General features: G+C 44.0%; 1 protein-coding gene across 6 annotated transcripts in view; it reads right to left on the bottom strand.

Annotated features, from left to right (window-relative positions):
- Nucleotides 1-14,453, bottom strand: part of USP7 (ubiquitin specific peptidase 7) — a 240,151-nt gene that overhangs the window by 135,520 nt on the left and 90,178 nt on the right. For all 6 annotated transcript variants that reach the window (XM_068127513.2, XM_068127517.2, XM_068127516.2 and 3 more), the window contains exon 4: nt 5,941-6,079. In XM_068127513.2, the coding sequence (XP_067983614.1) occupies nt 5,941-6,079 (139 nt within the window). The remainder of the gene's footprint in view (nt 1-5,940; nt 6,080-14,453) is intronic.

The following is a 14,453-nucleotide window of genomic DNA, read 5'->3' as shown; positions in this document are numbered from 1 at the left end:
TATATATATATATATATATATATATATATATATATATATATATATATATATATATATATATATATATATATATATATATATATATATATATATATATATATATATATATATATATATATATATATATATATATACAGTGGTACCTCGGCTTACGAGTGCCCCAACGTACGAGTTTTTCGGGATACGAGCCGTCGCTCGGGCGGTTTGTTGCTTTGGGATACGAGCCGAGATCCGATGTACGAGCTCAAAAAATTTATTTTTTGGAATTTTCCGGTTGTGGCTTCCGGTTCCGGTCACGCGGTTATCTTGCCGTGAAAGCATCTCTGCTTGGATATAAAACACGCAATCGTCGAAATACATGAGCGAGGAATCTCCTTGCTCCAGCCGGTGACGTCATCGGCGGGGATCCCCGCCTCCAGAGTGGCTGGTCACGTGACCGCCAAAGCGTGTCGCGCGTGCGGGTATAATGAGCTACACCTGTGGATCACGTGACCACGGAAGCACGCCTCGCTTGAGAGGCATGGCTTTCGGTTTGCGTTTTGCTTTATAAGGCGCGATAAATGGGCTTTTGAGTGTTAGCGGTTCATGGCGTTGACGGTTCATGGCGGTTCATGGCGGTTGACGGTTCATGACGGTTCATGACGGTTCATGGCGTTGACGGTCAAAAACCCATTACATCAATTTTACCAGGCACTGTACAGTAAGTACAGTGGACACCAAATGCACGGTGGAAGGCTAGAAGTAGAAGATCGTCCAAGACAAGTGAGAATAAGCCATACTTTGGAGGAGATGACGTCATTCGCTGGTCCGATAACCAAAGATGTGGTATAAAAAACCAGGTGAGCTAACAATGCAGCAATGAAGGAATTCGGCCAAGGCACCGGCACACAACGACCTACCTACATCGAAAGACTCAATGCCAATGGTGACAGAAGCCAAGACGGCCGGCTTAAACACCGCCGAAAGACCACGGTGTACCAACTTACGATGCAGAACATCTTGCACTTAATATGATGACAACAGGTGCCATCCTCTGACGTACCATTACAGGTACAGGTACAGTACACGTGAGCACAGAGCAAAAGTTCACTGAAACCGAGATTAAGAAAAAAGAAAAAACACCTCGTGGTCCGTGCTCGATATCCGAGTTTCAATCTTTTCAAACACATGATGCTCTCGGTCACGGTATCTCCTGCGAGCTGCTTCTCCTTCAACCACACAAACAACAACTTCTCCATATCTTCATGGATAGAGGTCCGGAGCTTTGAAATAATCGTAACGCCCTTGGCTGGCGTTATAGCCTTTATGGACTCCTTCTGCTTCAAAATCGTACATATCGTAGAAGGAGTACGATCGTACTGCCTCGCCAAGTCGACAACACGCACACCTCACCTGGCATGCTCTTCTCCTCTGCTTAATAAAACCAGTTTATTTCTTTACATTCTCTTGTATTATGTACAGTATATACGAGGTCGTGCTTGTTTATACATTATTTGTTATTTATAAAGTACATTTTTGTTATTTAAAAGCACCTAACAAAAAAAATTGGTGTTTTTTTTTTGAGGCTGGAACGGATTAATAGCATTTCAATGCATTTGAATGGGAAAATTTGCTTTGACTTACGAGCGATTTGGCTTACGAGCTCCGTCACGGAACGGATTAAACTCGTAAGCCGAGGTACCACTGTATATATATCAAAGCCAAATATATATACAAATTTTTATTACTAATATATATTGTTATGTCGGTGGGGTAGCGATTTGTAGATTCAGGAAGATTTGTGTAGGTAACATGCTCCGACTGTCGTGAAGAAGAAGTACCACCACCATATAATAAGTAGAGGACCTGTTTAGCCTGAATGTCGGATGAAGTTGTATATTTGTCCCCATTACGAGGAACTTCTAACTTCTTTCCTGGAAGTCCTTGCAGTTTCCATATGTTTTATACCTCGAGAAGCCCTCTCCCTCCCACAGATCTATCAATGTCCCTGCTCTCTAATGTTGTGTTTGTGTCCTTCCCCCTCTCTCCCCATCTTGTCTACCGCTCCCCTTATTATAAGTTTTATGTGTCGGTTTGACTTTTTGTGTGATTAATGTTAGCTTTCACGAGCCTCGATCTTGTATATACACAAAAAAAAAAAAATGGGGCATGTTAACTAGTTTTAGGGATTATGTTAACTACTTCCCTGTTCGTCGTTCCCAATGTGATTGATCCTTTGCCGCTTATGGCACCACAATAGACACTAGTGAGGATGGCAGCTAAAGCACATTAAATAATAATAATAAAACCAATCAGAAGCCAGTTCTGAGCACTGCCGATGGGATGCCACCAGCTACATCACCACGAAGGCCAGGCAGGCCGAGAGCCACGCCCAGGACAGTAATTTGGTGGGAGTTGACCAACAGGAAGGCCGGAGCAAGAAGCAAATCGCTGATTGGAAGAGAAGCGCCAATGACATGAGAGGTGGAACGTAAAAACCGCGTCCAGCCAGGATTCTCACTCTTCTCTTGGGCCTTCTCATGCTTCTCGTGCTGGACATGAAAACAGATGGTTGAACGCTGACGATTCTCCCTCCTGGTCTTCACCTTCTGGACCTCGGTGCGGATGGTAGTGTGTCGAGACCTTGCTGGGGATTGTGAGGTGGCCGAGTTGCAAAACAAAGAGCTGGGCACAAGGAACGCCGCATGGACGAACGCTCGGGCCTGGGCACTTGAGGCCTGGTTTCGCGCACGGACTTCGCGCCAAGGCGTGTTCGCGCACACGGACCTCCGGGGCCATTAGCGGACTGACGAGACCAGCCGATTGAGTTAAGTGCACAATAAATCACACATCTTTATTTTCATTCCAGTTCTTCCATCCCTTTTGGCTGTGTTTGGTTCTGTGTGCAAACATGTAGGAAATTTAAATAACAGCACTTACAGTTGACCGGGGCAGCTCTAGCAGGGCAGAAATATCATCGCGTTTCTTGTTATCGCCATTCCGTAAAAATAAACCTGTTTATTTTTGTACATTTTAAACATCCATTGATGGACAAAAGGACCACCAAAGCACTCGGAAACATGGTGGTGGGATGATGAAGTTGGAAAGAGGATTGACGAGAAGAGGAAGAAGTTCAAGGAGTGGCAGAAGGCAAAGGGTACGGGAGCAGAAACAGCAGAGCATGAAAGTTATAAGGCAGCCAAGAAGGCTGCAAAGAAAGAGGTAGCAAAGGCGCAGGAGGCATGCAGGAAAATGTTCGGAGAACGCTTGGATTCGGAAGAGGGTCAGAGAGCAGTATTCAGGATTGCAAAGCAGATAGCGAAAGAGAGGTGTGATGTGATGGGGGTGAGTTGCTTGAAGGATGAAGTGGGACAAATCGTTGTGGACACAGATGGAATTAAAGGAAGATGGAAAAGATATATGGAAATGCTGTTGAATACAGAGAATGAATGGGATGGCAACATAGAGAGTAACCCAGTTTTAGGACCGGCAGAGAAGATAACTGAGAAGGAAGTTGAGGAAGCGATAAAAGCAATGAAGTGTAGAAAAGCGGGAGGGCCGACGGGAGTTGTGGGAGATATGTTGAAGGCAGCAGGAAGTTGGGGTGTGAAGAGAGTGACAGAGATCTGTAATCTGGCGGTGAAAGAAGGCCGCATTCCAGTGAATTGGGAACTGAGTACCCTCGTCCCTCTATACAAATACAAGGGGAAAGGTGACCCTCTGGAGTGTGGCTCATACCGAGCGATAAAGTTATTGGAGCATGGAATGAAGGTAATGGAAAGGGTGTTGGAGAGGAGGATAAGGAAGAAAGTGAAGATCGACGAAATGCAGTTTGGATTTATGCCAGGAAGAGGAACGACAGATGCGCTTTTTATTGTCAGGCAGTTTCAGGAGAAGTACATGGAGAAGAGGAAGAAGTTGTTTCTTGGGTTTGTTGATCTCGAGAAAGCATTCGATAGGGTTCCACGCAAAGTATTGACATGGACAATGAGGAAGTTAGGAGTGGAGGAATGGTTGATCAGAGTAGTGATGGCAATGTACAAAAGAGCGCGCACAGCTGAAGGACGAAGGACGGGAACAGTGGTGAGTTTAAGGTGAAGGTGGGAGTGCATCAGGGGTCGGTTCTAAGTCCACTACTATTTGTAGCTGTGATGGAGGTGCTGGCTCAGAACGTAAAGGAGGGTTTACCATGGGAGTTGTTGTTTGCAGATGATCTGGTGTTGATTGCGGAAAGTATGGATGGACTGAAGGAAAAGATGAACAAGTGGAAGGAATGTATGGAGACAAAAGGTCTGAAGGTGAATATCGGAAAGACGAAGGTGATGGCAAGTGGTAAAGCATGTGGTGAGGTGGAAAGAACAGGGAAGTGGCCCTGTGCTGTGTGCAGGAAGGGTGTCGGAGTGAACTCCATTCAATGTACAATGTGCGCTGAGTGGGTTCATCAAAAATGTAGTGGTCTGAGAAGGTCATTAACCAGTGTGGCAGCTCCATTCAAATGTAAGGTGTGCACAGAGGGAGCTGCAGATGGAGGAAATGTTGAGTTGGATCTTGGAGACAGCGTGAAGCTGGAAGGTGTGAAAACATTTTGCTACCTCGGAGACATGCTGAATGGAGAAGGTGGATCAGACTCGGCAACGGTTGCTCAAGTGAGATGTGCATGGAAGAAGTTTCGGGAACTGAGTGGCGTGCTGATGAGGAGGGGAGTGTCGTTGAAGGTGAAGGGAAAGGTGTATGCTACATGTGTGAGAAGTGTTATGATTTATGGGAGCGAGACATGGGTAATGAACGTAGAGCAGCAACGAAGGTTGGAAAGGGTGGAAATGCGAATGGTTCGATGGATGTGCGGAGTATCGTTGAGAGAGAGGAAGACAAATGATGAATTGCGAAAGATGACGGGAATATAGCCTGTGTTTGATGTTGTGAAGAGGGACAGGTTGAGATGGTTTGGTCATGTGTTGAGGAAGGATGAAAGTGACTGGTTGAGAAGAGTGATGGAAATGAATGTAAAAGGAAGTAGAGGACAGGGAAGACTGAGAAAGACTTGGCTAAAGATGGTGGAAGAAGAAATGCGGGCAAGGGGGTTAACAAGGAGAGATGCAGAAAATAGGGCAAGATGGAGAAGATTGTCATGGGGACTGCAAGGCTAACCCCTGCTCTAGCAGGGAAAATGGCCTTAAAATGCATGTTGTTGTTTGTTGTATTTTAAACGTTTTTTTCGTTTGAGTTATTTTCTTTGCAGGCTTTGGGACTTCAGGTGGACAACAGGTAAGACCCTTCATCTTCTCCTCCCCTTTCTTTCTCCGGCGCATAGAGTAAAGTCCGCATTTGAACAGTCACCTCGGAGTTAAAAGCTTGCTTTGGCTATCCGTGATCCCTGTGGTGTTCACCTGGGGAAATCGCACGACAATATATATATATATATATACATCTAATCCCTTCGCTTCTATCTTTATCTAGAAATCTTTTATTTGTTGAATCGACCTCAAATTTATCAAGGGGAACTGTCTCCATCCTTATGGCCAGTTTTGGGTTTTTTTCAGCGTGTGTGTGTGTGTTGTTGGTGTGGTGTGTGCCATAGATGAACATTTCATAAAATAGAAATGGGGCATGTGGGCCTGGAAATGGGACCCCAAAGAGTGCGTCGAAGGACACCCAGAGCATACATTAACTTATTTGTACCATCAATCTATATTTCCTACATTTCTCAATATCCTGTCTGTCTGAGTAAGATTTTGAATGCCATTATTGTAGAAGGGGTATAATGGGATGAAATAAGTGAAGTGACAAGTAAACATAACAGCCAGGATTATACTCGCAATTCTCCCCGAGCTAATCTTACTCCTTCCTTTTCCTCCAATTCCTCTGATGCAGGAGGTCATAACGAATGACTATGGGTGTTAACCTTCTCCTTTAACTTCAGATGAAATAACAAAAAAATTGGAAATTATGCAAGAGGCTCACATTGAAAGGCATAAAACTTGAGTACCCCCAGTCATTCTCTTTATGGAAGAATAGATGGCTGATCTTCCTGGTGAAAGACTTCTCCTCATCCTTAACGTTGATCACTTTGAGCACAGCTTGGGCATTGCATGACCATGACCTGTCACAGAACACACAGCAGCTGAGAGCAAAGAAAACTGATAACTGTACTTCAGTCCTTCATTGTGAAATGATAAACGAATTCACAATATAGACCAGGAATAAAATTCTCAAGATATTCTGATGATCTTCAAATGAAAACATTGAACATAATGAATTGGTAGAATGTAAAACTTTACTTTAAAAACATGAACATTTAATTCAATACACGATTTTAACTTTTTCTTCACAACTGACAAGATTTTAAAACCTGTACAAATCATATCGAGTTTTATAATCCTGATGACATTCTATAGAGCATGCATATATAGTTTGGAATGAAAAACCTTTTTCAAAGAAATCTCAACGAATTACTTCAGGGCCCACCCGAACCGATCAACCACCTCCACCATTCCCCACTCTCAAAGATCAACCCCCACAAAACATCAGAATAATTTATGACAAGAGACAAATAATGTGCACACAAGTCAGGAGACGACGATGGTTCACGAGCGAGCGGTATTCAATGACAAAGGTCAAAACCGACATTGAAAATATATAAATAGGAATATATTATCTGTTATGAGACTAGTTAGCTACACAATACCGAAAATTCGGTTCAATTCCAACAACTTTGAAAATTTGACCTTTGTGACCTTGAAATGTCAAAACGAAAGTTACTGACCTTGAAATGAGATATACTCCTGGCTCTGGGGGGTTGCTTGTGTACATCTCTCTTCTACGGCCAAACTTTTGATTTTCCTGTTCTATATGTTGAGACCCTTGGAAAAAATCTGGGTAACACTCCCAGATCAAGTACGTTTTTTCTGCACACCCCAATACGTGATTATGACTTGAGGCCAATTAGCCGAAATAGCAAAATTCAGTTTTCATGGAATAATTCAAGAGTAGGCAGCTTTAGATTCAAATGTAACATTTATTTATCATGTTTAGACATAACTAACACATTTTTAGCATGGTTCAATACTATAAACTGTCTTTTTTCGGAAAAAAACACGTCATTTAGCTTCTTTTTCTCCAAAAATCACTTTCAGTTTGAAAGGCGCTCAAAATCCGATCACCTCTCATACACCCAATTATGTAGATAAAGCAACCAAAATTTGTCAGAAGCTTCCTTATGAAGCCCTTTAATAGGGATAAACATGGGTTTCTTTGTGGCTTATCAGTCTTTCACATTTTATATTTTCAGCATATGGTCCGACCTTGCCGATTTTTACAGCCGTACAAACGTAACTAATATCCATTTTTTGTTTTTCAGGCGTGGCCGCTGACGATGGAGTCTGTTACTCTCTCAGGACCGCCCGAAGACAGTTCGTTTGATGCGACTAACTGCATCATCTGCCAGAAAAGCGCGGGGGATAAAACTGCGAGCACAACTAATGGTTGCAAAAGGATACGAGAAGCAAGTTACATCCACAATGATCAAGTTTCCAAACGACTTAAGCTGGTTAAAGGAGATGGGTTTGTTTATCATGTGACCAATGACTGTTACAAAAAATACACCATGACTTCAGTTCTCAATAGGAAAAGGAAGAGTCTCGCTGTCTGCCAAGACCTGTCCCGTTCTGAGAAGGAAGAAGATAGAAGTACTCGTTCTAAGGCCGTCCGACATCCACCGAATACAGAGACGTCCACAACAGCCTTACGTCAAGTGAAGTGTATTATCTGTGACAGTAAATCACACAAACAACAGTACACGAAATATCGCATTAGTGAATCAGGCCGTGCTTCAGCCTTTCTGGCTGCGACAAACTTCTTTCAAGATGATGTGTTCACCCGAACGTGCGACCTTCAAGATGCGCATTCTGTGTTTGGAGCAGATCTGTACTACCACAGGGACTGCATGACTAAATACTTGTATAAGTATGACTCTCGTGATAAAGCTTCCATACCAAAAGTGTCTGAGAAACAGCTTGCTTGGAATCAGGTTGTTAAAGAGTTAGAGCAAGGCCTAAAAGAAGGGAGGGGTTATGAACTTAGTGCTATCAGAGACTCTTTGAACAATATTGATGACAAATGTAACTTTCGTAATAGAGATGTAAAAGTTTTCTTGTTGAACACTTTTGGTAATGAGATTGATTTTACATATCCCAGTTTGTTCAAAAAATCAATGATGGTATTCAGTGTTCCAAAGAAAGTGTTAGCTGAGCGCATTCGTTCCCTTGATCCTGTTCAGGTATGCGCTGGTGTGATTAGGAAGGCTCTAGATGAGTATGATTTTGGCCTTGACGATAGCTTTTGTGATGCGCATGATCTAAATCATTCCTTGAGTGAGATGAATATCCCTGAACCTGTGCTACGTTTTTTCAGTCATTTGTACAATTTCAATCCTGACACATATGCAAAAGCAGCCGAAGCTGTCATGACAGAAAGTGATGAACCAGTTGATGAGGATGAAGATGATGATGACTACGATACCGGTAGCAAGCCATCAGGTAACAGCCTCTCCACACAGCGTTGCAGAAAGATACAATCTGTCTTCCAAGTCATGTACTATATCCATCACTGTGGTAGAAAGAGAACTCCAATGCATATTATGAATGCGGAATCAGTTCATGGTCTTGGGCGTGGTGGCAAAATTGTAACTACAGTTCTAAACCACGGATGACTAGCAATCAGCTACCCGGAGCTGCGTAGGTACCAACATGACCTTGCCACGTTTACAGCACAGCACAACAACGATCGCGTTTCACTGCCGTCACACTTTGATCCTGGGCAATTCACCTCCGGTGCAATTGACAACTGGGACCATGAGGGGGCAAATGTATCTGAACATGACACTGTGACTGTTCTCTACCAAGACAGACCCCCGTCGTCGACCAGTAAACCAAAGATTTCTGACACGCAGGTCACACATGGTCCACAGTCATTCAGTTTAATATTAAAATGCCAGGTACTGTCCGACTTTCACAAGCCTGCACGCCGTGCTGACATCCCAGCAACTTACAAAGTGGCCGAACTGCCTTACACTTCCTCCGAAGCCGATGCAGCAAAACTGAAGGATATTTCTTGGTCCCTCGCACACTTGAACGTCATGCATGATGAAGTGTCCATCTACCCCGAGTCACAAACAATGCCATCTTGGAGTGCTAGCAACTCTGTTTGGACGGAGGAGGCCATCCCATTAAAGAATCTTGCATTTGTGCCTGTTCTGCCGCATCCAGTTACAGAGTACGCGACAGTTTATACGGCTATGAAGAACTTTATGGACATTGGTTCTCAGCTGACTCAAAATGAGATACCAATGTATTGTGATGAAGGTGTTTATTGCATCGTCCGTGATATACAACTGCTGAGACCAGAGGAATTCAGGACCCTGGTTCCATGCCTGGGAACGTTTCACTTAGTGAAAACTGTTTTGAAATGTATTGGCAAACTCCTGGATGGAAGTGGCGCGGACATCACATGGTTGCAGGCTGGTGTTTTTGGTCCAACTGTCATCGAGAATTCTGTTCTACATGGAGGTCACTACAGCCGCTGTCTTGAGGGTATGCAGCTCCTTGCTGAAGCCTTTGAACGCCTCCAGTACAAAGAATTCTTCTCCGAGAAAGGCATCGACCAATATACACATGAGCTTGCCATCCTGACGAACCTCCAGTCTAGTGTCAAGGAGAAATGCATCACAGATAGTCAGAAGTATATGGTTCAGTTTGCTGATGCATAAAAAACGTTGGTCGAAGATTTGAACAGATTCATCCAAACACGGTCTGATACCAATGAAAACTTCAAGTTCTGGACTCAGTTCTTGCAAATGATGGATATTGTCCGTGATCTGTTGAGAGCTGATCGTGAAGGGATTTGGGAACTGCATCTTGACGCTGTCCAGCGTGCATTGAACCTGTTTGCGGCATTCGATTCGACCAACTACTTGCGATGGTGTTCTCTCTACCTTGAAGACATGCGACGTCTACCTGAGACTGCACCATCAGTTCATGAACAATTTGCCAAAGGCAATTTTTCAATCAGAGAGATACCCGGCCGATTCACCGCTGTTGGAGGAGACCAGAAATTAGAGCAAAGCATTAACCTTTCATCTAAGTGCAGCGATGGAGTCATTGGACATGCAAAGCAAAAACAGTATGTCGCCCAGTGGGACCTAATATACCATGAAATGATGGCAGTGAAGAACCTACATCGGCAATACAGTGATGTGATTGACAGGACACATGAGACTTACAGCCACCACGAATCATCTCAAGCCACAATGAACCACAAAGAAGGACATATTCAGGAGATGATGAGATTCATTGAAGAGAAGGGGTCCCCTCTGTCTCTAGACGCTTCCAAAACACTACAAAACTTTGTGACAAAAGAGGTTATGTCCGATGATATAAAAACTGACATGCTCAATGCCTTTTCAAAAGGAAAAGAGAAGTACCTGAAATTCAGAAAGGAAAGGTTTGTCACCAAGACTGAACGAATAAGCAGTACCATTCACCGCACAAACTTGAAGACGATGAAAACTCTTCGAAAGAAGCCACAGAAGACTACCAAGACGACAGTGAAGGTGATGAATATCGCTGAGAGAAACATAGAAATAGCTCGGGAGCGTGGCCTCACCACTGATGATCTCTTAAAGTACGATGTTGTTCCCTCCCCAGTGTTGTTTGATGATGCAGGAATGATGACTAAACCAGCAAAGAGCCAGCTACTGAAGGAGTTGGAGACGCACCTAAAACCGGAAGAATTTACATATAGTCATCGGAAAGACGCATCATTTGTAGTTGACATCATGGCCACAATCCGAAAGGTTAATGTTACGAAACTCTCCAAATTCAATGACCTTCTATCAAATTTCATGTCATTTTCGGCCATATATCATCGGTTTGGGCTGACTGACTATGTCTTTGACATGTATTCTGATGACCCATCAGTGAAGGACAGCGAGAGGAAAAGGCGAAGTGACACTCTACCCATCGAATATACTTCAATAGAGCCATCAACACCACTACCTAAGGATATGAACACATTCTGGCCTTCCAACAACAACAAACTTCTCCTTGAAAAACTGATCTACAGCCATGTTCGTTCAAATATTGCAAATACCGGTCAGTACCCAACTGTACTCGGACAGGTGACCAGAGAGAACGAGGATGGGAAATGTATGAAAATGCACAACGGAGATGAGAGCGCACTGGTACACCTTCAATCCACATTTGAAGAGGTGGATCTTCGCATACTCCTTCATGTTTTGGACGCGCTCAAAGAAGGACACAAAATATGTGTTGTCATCTCCAATGATACTGATGTAGTTGTTGCCTTGCTCCACCACATGCCTGTCTTTCTCCAACATGACCTAGAGGAGCTGTGGGTACGAGCTGGAGTTGGAGATAGCACTCGGTATGTGCCCCTTCATACCTTGTTCGAGCGCATCGGATGTCAACTCTGTGCTGTTCTTCCTGCCGTACACAGTCTTACAGGATGTGATATCACTAGCAAAGTTGGGACCAAGAAAGCCGCCTTGAATGCCGAGCCAGAAAGGTTATTGAAGCACTTTGGAGGGTTGCCGACCCTTTCTCAGCCTTTGATCAAGAATGCAGAATCCTACTTGGTCAAAGTACTGAAACCAAAAAGCGATGCGAAGAAATTTTCGAACTTGCGTGCGGAGATCTTCCATCATGTCAAAGGGAGTTCTCATCACAACCTGCCACCAACCAGCCAAGGTCTCCTGCCACATATGAAGCGTAGCTTTTTCAATGCCTACAATATCATGCATGCTTTGGAGCTTCATCAAGATTCTGAAAATGTGATCGCACTTAAGCCAGAGGATTGTGGTTATACGCATGACAAGGAACAGCTGATACCTGAGACAACGTGGAAAACTCTAGAATCACATTGGACAGTTGTCTGTTCATGCACTAAGTGTGCCAGGTCAACATGCCCCTGTAGGACCGCCATAGTCAAATGTGTAAATTTTTGTCATTGCAAAAAGGCTTCCCCTGATGCCTGCAAGAATCCTGTCGCTTGATAAAGAGTACATGTATTGAAGTTGCAGGGTGGTAAATGGTGGTAATTGACAGCACGCGCTTCCTTGTTATGACAGTTATATTGGGTTTGTGGACATGTTATGATTTTAATTCATGAATCATTAAGCGATGTAAGTGTAATAGTTTTGCTTAAGCTGAATTTTGAGCGAAATTTAGTCATCATTGCCAGGAGGTGTTTGGCGGCCATTTTGAAATTATGCAAATTAGGTATATTCAAAAGGTTGATTATGGTTCCAATGAATAGCTTGCTATCAAAAACCCATACATAGACACCAAAATCAGCCGAATATCACACTTACTTCTAAAGTTAGACCAATTTAACCAATTTTGGTTTATACCGCTTTTTGGGGTAGGGGTAACCTTTGTTAACATTTGACCCCACTGTCACCGGGCACGTCCTAGCTTATATATAGTACGGGCATGCCCTAGTACAATATAATGAATCATAAATATGATGCATGGAATTATTAAAGGGCTTCATAAGGAAGCTTCTGACAAATTTTGGTTGCTTTATCTACATAATTGGGTGTATGAGAGGTGATCGGATTTTGAGCGCCTTTCAAACTGAAAGTGATTTTTGGAGAAAAAGAAGCTAAATGACGTGTTTTTTTCCGAAAAAAGACAGTTTATAGTATTGAACCATGCTAAAAATGTGTTAGTTATGTCTAAACATGATAAATAAATGTTACATTTGAATCTAAAGCTGCCTACTCTTGAATTATTCCATGAAAACTGAATTTTGCTATTTCGGCTAATTGGCCTCAAGTCATAATCACGTATTGGGGTGTGCAGAAAAAACGTACTTGATCTGGGAGTGTTACCCAGATTTTTTCCAAGGGTCTCAACATATATAAAGTATAACATGGTATAAAGCATCGGTATAAAGCATCGGGGCCTGGTGAAGCGTGCGGGCGGACGGAGGGCTTCCTCGCGCCGGAGCTTGGAGCCGCGTGCGGACGGTGGACAAGACGACGGACAGATACCACATTTCCCCACACGAGGTTTTGGACAACTGCTGGGCTCTGAAGGCCGCATTGGACTTGACGGTAGAGAATCGAAAGGAGGCCGTCTAATCTGCTCGCCTCACGCTTGTTGTGTTTTCGACGCGCGGAGTTCTACACCGCCATTTTGGACCACTTCCCGCATGAGTGGCTACCCCAGTTTCAACAGCCGCCAAGCTCCTGAAAGTACTCTTTGGGACGCCAAGCTAAGTGCCGGCTGAAGGGGTTTATTTTCATTTTATCTTTCCCTTGACACCACCACCCCCCCCCCCCCCCACCCCCCAGAATTTCCATGTTTTAAACGTTTCCCGGTGTGTACCCTGGATAAGAATAGGTACACCGTATCCCTGCGTGTCGTAAGAGACGACTAAGAGGGTTGGCGTCAGGAAGGGCATCCGGCCATAAAAACATTGCCTCAAAAAGGGAACCATGACAATTACAACTACATATGGGCAGGGTACAGCCCGAAGTGATCGGTTTCTGAGGTTTGGGACATGGAATGTAGGGACAATGACAGGGAGATCAGGAGAAGTGGTGGAAGTATTGGTCAGAAGAAGAGTGGACATATGTTGTGTGCAAGAGAAGAGATGGAAGGGAAGTGGTGTGAGAATGGTGAAGGGTAGGCAGGGACAGAAATACAAGTTTGTGCGGCAAGGGTGCCCGGAGGGCGTGAATGGTGTTGGTGTCCTGTTTTCTGAGGAGTTTGTAGACAGTGTGGTGAGTGTGACGAGAGCGAGTGATAGGTTGATGATGGTGAAAATGATGATTGCAAAGCTCTTGGTGAACGTCATCTCGGGATATGCTCCGCAGGTTGGTCGAAGCGATGAAGAGAAGGACAAGTTCTGGTGTGCGATAGAGAAGCTGATGGAAAACGTGAAAGATGAGGAAGTTGTTGTGGTAGGAGGAGACCTAAATGGACATGTGGGAAGGAGTATGGATGGTTTTGACGGAGTTCATGGGGGTTACGGATATGGTGTGAGAAATGGAGAAGGTGAAAGGATTTTGGAGTTTGCTGATGGAGCTGATTTGTTGATTTGTAATACTCAGTTCCAGAAAGAGGATAATAAGCTTGTTACATACACGTCAGGTGGGTCGACGACAACCGTTGACTACCTGATGGTGCGTAGGCGAGATAGGGGGCACCTCCGGGACACAAAGGTGATCCCGGGGGAGGAGGCTGTTTCACAGCACCACTTGGTTGTCTGCGACGTAAGGGTGAAAGGTGCGAGGAGAGCTCGGCGGGTGAAGTACGAACCGAGAATGAAGGTGTGGAGGTTGAAAGAGGTGACAGTAAGGGAGGCATTAAAAGAGAGGCGGAGTAGGGTCGAGGATGATGTGGTTGAGCTTGAAAGTGGTTGGATGTCAATGAAAGCTTGTCTGTTGGGAG

The sequence above is a fragment of the Myxine glutinosa genome, chromosome 10, assembly GCF_964187855.1.
Source record: "Myxine glutinosa chromosome 10, kmMyxGlut1.1, whole genome shotgun sequence".
In the NCBI taxonomy this organism is placed as follows: domain Eukaryota; kingdom Metazoa; phylum Chordata; class Myxini; order Myxiniformes; family Myxinidae; genus Myxine; species Myxine glutinosa.
The sequence above is the reverse complement of the archived record's forward strand: the minus strand, read 5'-3'. Positions and strand labels throughout refer to the sequence as shown.